Below are 3,687 nucleotides of genomic sequence, written 5' to 3'. Positions count from 1 at the left end.
GCCGCAAGGCCCTTTCCATTTCCTAACCTTCCCTTTGGGGAAAGTCCAGCTCCACGCGCGTTCGGCGGCTACGGCCACGGCCCCGTCGTGGGTCTTCCCGGTCGTGGCGGCAGGGCAGCGAGGGCTCGTGGCCCGGTTCCACGCCCGGCGTCACATCGGCTCCCGCCGGCTCCGGCGGCCTTCGAGCCCGGCCTCCAGCCGGGATTGGCGCGCGGGGCGGAGTGGGGTGGCGGGGGCGGGGGCGGAGAGAGGGTTCCTTGTGCGCGCCTCCTCGGCGCATTACGGTACCCTGGTTCCGCGCTCCAGCGGCCGGCCCAGCCTCGCGGTGGGGTCCGGAGAGCCGACGGGCGAGCGCGCGGGAGGGAGCGCGAACGGGAGCGCGAGGAGGAGGAGGCCGCCCAGCCCCGCGTCCAGCCCCGCGCCGCCGCAGCCATGGCGGAGCGCCGCGCCTTCGCTCAGAAGATCAGCAGGTACGCGGCGGGGAGCCGGGCCGGGCCCCGGGGGTGCGAGGGTGGGTGTGGCGCGGCCCACGGGCCTTGCCGCGCGGTCCGAGGCCTGCAGTCCGCGCCTCGCCTGGCCCGCAGGGCGTGCGGCAGCGCGGCGGTTCTTTGTGTCCGCAGTCGCGTCCTCCCCGGCGCTCCACGCCCACGCCCCGGCTCCGGGCACCCCAACAAAAGGAACTGGCGTGGAGGCCACGGCGCTCACGCTCGCACCCGTCGCCACCGCTGACAGCACCCCGGCCGCCCCGCCCGCCCCAGCGGCTCCGCACCCACGCCTGCACAGGCACACTGAGGCCGCAGTGCAAAGTTATGGGCTGCGGGACATGGGAGCACCCCACTTACCCGTGGGCTCGGTGGGCGCTCTTTCTCTGACCCCAGAGGAAGATGGATGACCCGACCCGCACTGGGCTTTATGCGTGGGCCTGGCGTTCACGTCCTAGGAGTAAGCCACCCACCGAGGATAAGGTTCCCCAGCAGTTTACCTCCCTGTCCAGATTTAAAAAAAAAAAAAAAATGGAAGGACGTTTGTGGAATTTAGCTATGGGATGTACTTATGGATAAGGAACTAGGCATTGTTTGTCTCAATAAAGCCTTATTTCTGCGACTTAGGATTAAAGAAAGGGAACATTCAGGTGAAATTTTTGATGGCTGTATATATTTCTGTGGTTCTGAATCTTTTTAGCTTGTTGATATTTGTAGAAGGTTTTTGGATATGTCGGAGAAAAGCTTTTATTAGTTTCGGGACCCCCACAATGTTAAGGCTTTTGGGACACTCCCCCCCCCCCCCCATTTAAAACTAACATCTCATTGCATCCCTGGTTTGGCCAAGATCAGGTGTAAATGAACCCTTTGTGAGTTTTAAAACATGTATTTCATATTCTTAAATAAGTTCTTAGGAATATGGGTGCTACTGGTAGACTAAGATAAATTACAATACTGAGTGTTTTTAAAATCCGGACCTTCATCAGAATGTTGAAATTCTCTTGCATGTTGTCTCATCTGAAAAAATGCTAATAATGGTATCTAGCTTATAGGGTTGTTGTGAATTTTAAATGGTCATTTTTGTATAAAGCGCTTAATAGTGCATTATCGTTGAACATTTGTAATTGGGATTGGAAAGTATGACTTTTTTTTGTTTGGGGGTCTTAAGGCATGCCATTAAAGGACACATTTTGTACATTTCTTTTAAATAGATCTAGAGTTTATATCTCATAAAGTAAGTACATCTTTGAGGGTAAGGTATGAAATATAGGTAGTGCCTTTTCTCTGTGAATGGAGATATCAGATGGAACTAAGCTCAAGAAAGAAAATAGACTCTGTTGTGGAAAGCAGCCTCAAATGCAAGTCAGGCTAGCCTTGGAAGTTACAAAATCAAGGCAGGGCAATGAAGCCCGTGCTGTTGCAGGAGACGTTTAGGTAGACGTGGCAGTGATGAGTGATTTTGTGTGGAAGTTGAGGAAAAGTGGGGCCATGTGCCTTTCCTGCCACCCAGCTTTCCAGCTGTGCAGCCAGCTGGATGATAGAAGGAGTCTGAAGTCTGTGTGCATAGGAGGAAGTGGTTTAAGAATGGGGGATACGATTGGATGGAAGTGAGGATTCAGGTGTAGACATCTTGGCTTTGGGGGCTTATATAGCATAAAACGGAAACATCTAGTAGATTTTTGGTACTGGCTTGAAACATAGAAGAGACTGGGGATCTCGAATTCAGAACCATCAGGAAGCAGATTGTGAGTGAAGCCTGAGTTGCTGATAGGGTCATAGAGAGAAAAACCAAGGACAGAATGCTGTGTGCAGTTAGTAGGTATCTATTATGGATGAGTACTGTCCTCCTTGTTACTGAGTATCATTAAAATAAGACTTCTGAAGACATGAGAGCTGTGCTTTTAAGTTTCTTGCCAGCAGAAAGAGCATAGTGTTTCTGGGGATACACTGGGGATACACTGGGGTTGACAGCCTGGCCCTGCCACCCATTGACTAAACTTGACCAAGTTACTTGATTCCATTTCTGTTTGCCCTAAAAATGGCGACAATCCTAGAACTTTTCTCATAGGGTTGCTATGAGGTTAAGGAAACCAATAGCTCCAGTGTGCTTAGGATAGAGCCTTGTGTGCAGTAATGCTTAGTAAATAGCAGCTATTTCATTTTTGTAATGCTTATGAAATGAAGCTTAGGACCTTTTCTTCAGAGTGACAGTCTTTTCTATAATATATGCATATATGAAATTCATCGCTCTGTGAAAACTTACTGCTGTGTGAAAAAAAAAATCATGATGGTCTAGAAGTCTTTATAAAGAACCATGCTAGTCAGCTTTTTCTGGCTGAGTTATTTTTTTTCAGCCCTTTTCATGGAATGCTGTTAGTTTTTTGAGGCTGGGATGAGATTTCAGAAAGTTCTTTATTCGTGTTTACCTGATTGGCTGGCTGACTTCCGCTCAGCTTCGCATAGCCCCATGTGTCTTGCCCATATCAAGAAATCACTTCTCTGTCCTTTCTCCTTCTTGAGGACACGGCTTGTGCATTTATGAAGTTTTAACTATTTTCAGATTAAAGATATAGGATTTCATTTGGATCATTTTGTCCTGTGACTTGATATGAAAGGATGGCCGTTTGTGTACATTTTTACTAGGTATCCTTATAACCTAGAGAGGCACACAATGTGAGAAAGAATATTGGTTTTGGCCAAATTGCACAGGTTGAAACTGCCTCCCTGGCATTGTAGCTGGGCAGTTCTGAACATTTCACCAGATCTTGGTTTGGTTTTCAGAAGCCCCCATACAGTGTGAGGATAAATGTGATAAATGTATGAGGTTAGCATTTTGATATCCTTGCAGTTGCCCGGAACATGAGCACTTAAGAAATGCTGGGGGCTGGTGAGGTGGCTCAGCGGGTACGAGGACTGACTGCGCTTTCAAAGGCCCTGAGTTCAAAGGTTCCCAGCAACCACATGGTAGCTCACAAACTATCCAGATGACCAGAGGGAGCAGAGGTACTAAATTCAATTCCCAACAGCCAGATGAAAGTTCACAACTATCTGTACAGCTACAGTGTACTCATATACATAGATAAATAAATCTTAAAAAAAAAAAAAAAGAAAAGAAAAGAGCGGGGTGTGGTGGCACACGCCTTTAATCCCAGCACTTGGGAGGCAGAGGCAGGCGGATTTCTGAGTTCGAGGCCAGCCTGGTCTA

General features: G+C 49.3%; 1 protein-coding gene across 7 annotated transcripts in view; it reads left to right on the top strand.

Annotated features, from left to right (window-relative positions):
- The first annotated feature begins 301 nt into the window (after positions 1-301).
- Positions 302-3,687, top strand: part of Dock7 (dedicator of cytokinesis 7) — a 205,822-nt gene continuing 202,436 nt past the window's right edge. For all 7 annotated transcript variants that reach the window (XM_029540156.1, XM_029540154.1, XM_029540155.1 and 4 more), the window contains exon 1: positions 302-470. In XM_029540156.1, coding sequence (XP_029396016.1) covers positions 433-470 — 38 coding nt within the window. In that variant the 5' untranslated portion in view covers positions 302-432. The remainder of the gene's footprint in view (positions 471-3,687) is intronic.

This window comes from Mus pahari, chromosome 6 (genome assembly GCF_900095145.1).
Source record: "Mus pahari chromosome 6, PAHARI_EIJ_v1.1, whole genome shotgun sequence".
NCBI classification, from domain to species: Eukaryota; Metazoa; Chordata; class Mammalia; order Rodentia; family Muridae; genus Mus; species Mus pahari.
Note: the sequence above shows the minus strand (reverse complement) of the source record. Positions and strands in the feature narration are given on the sequence as shown.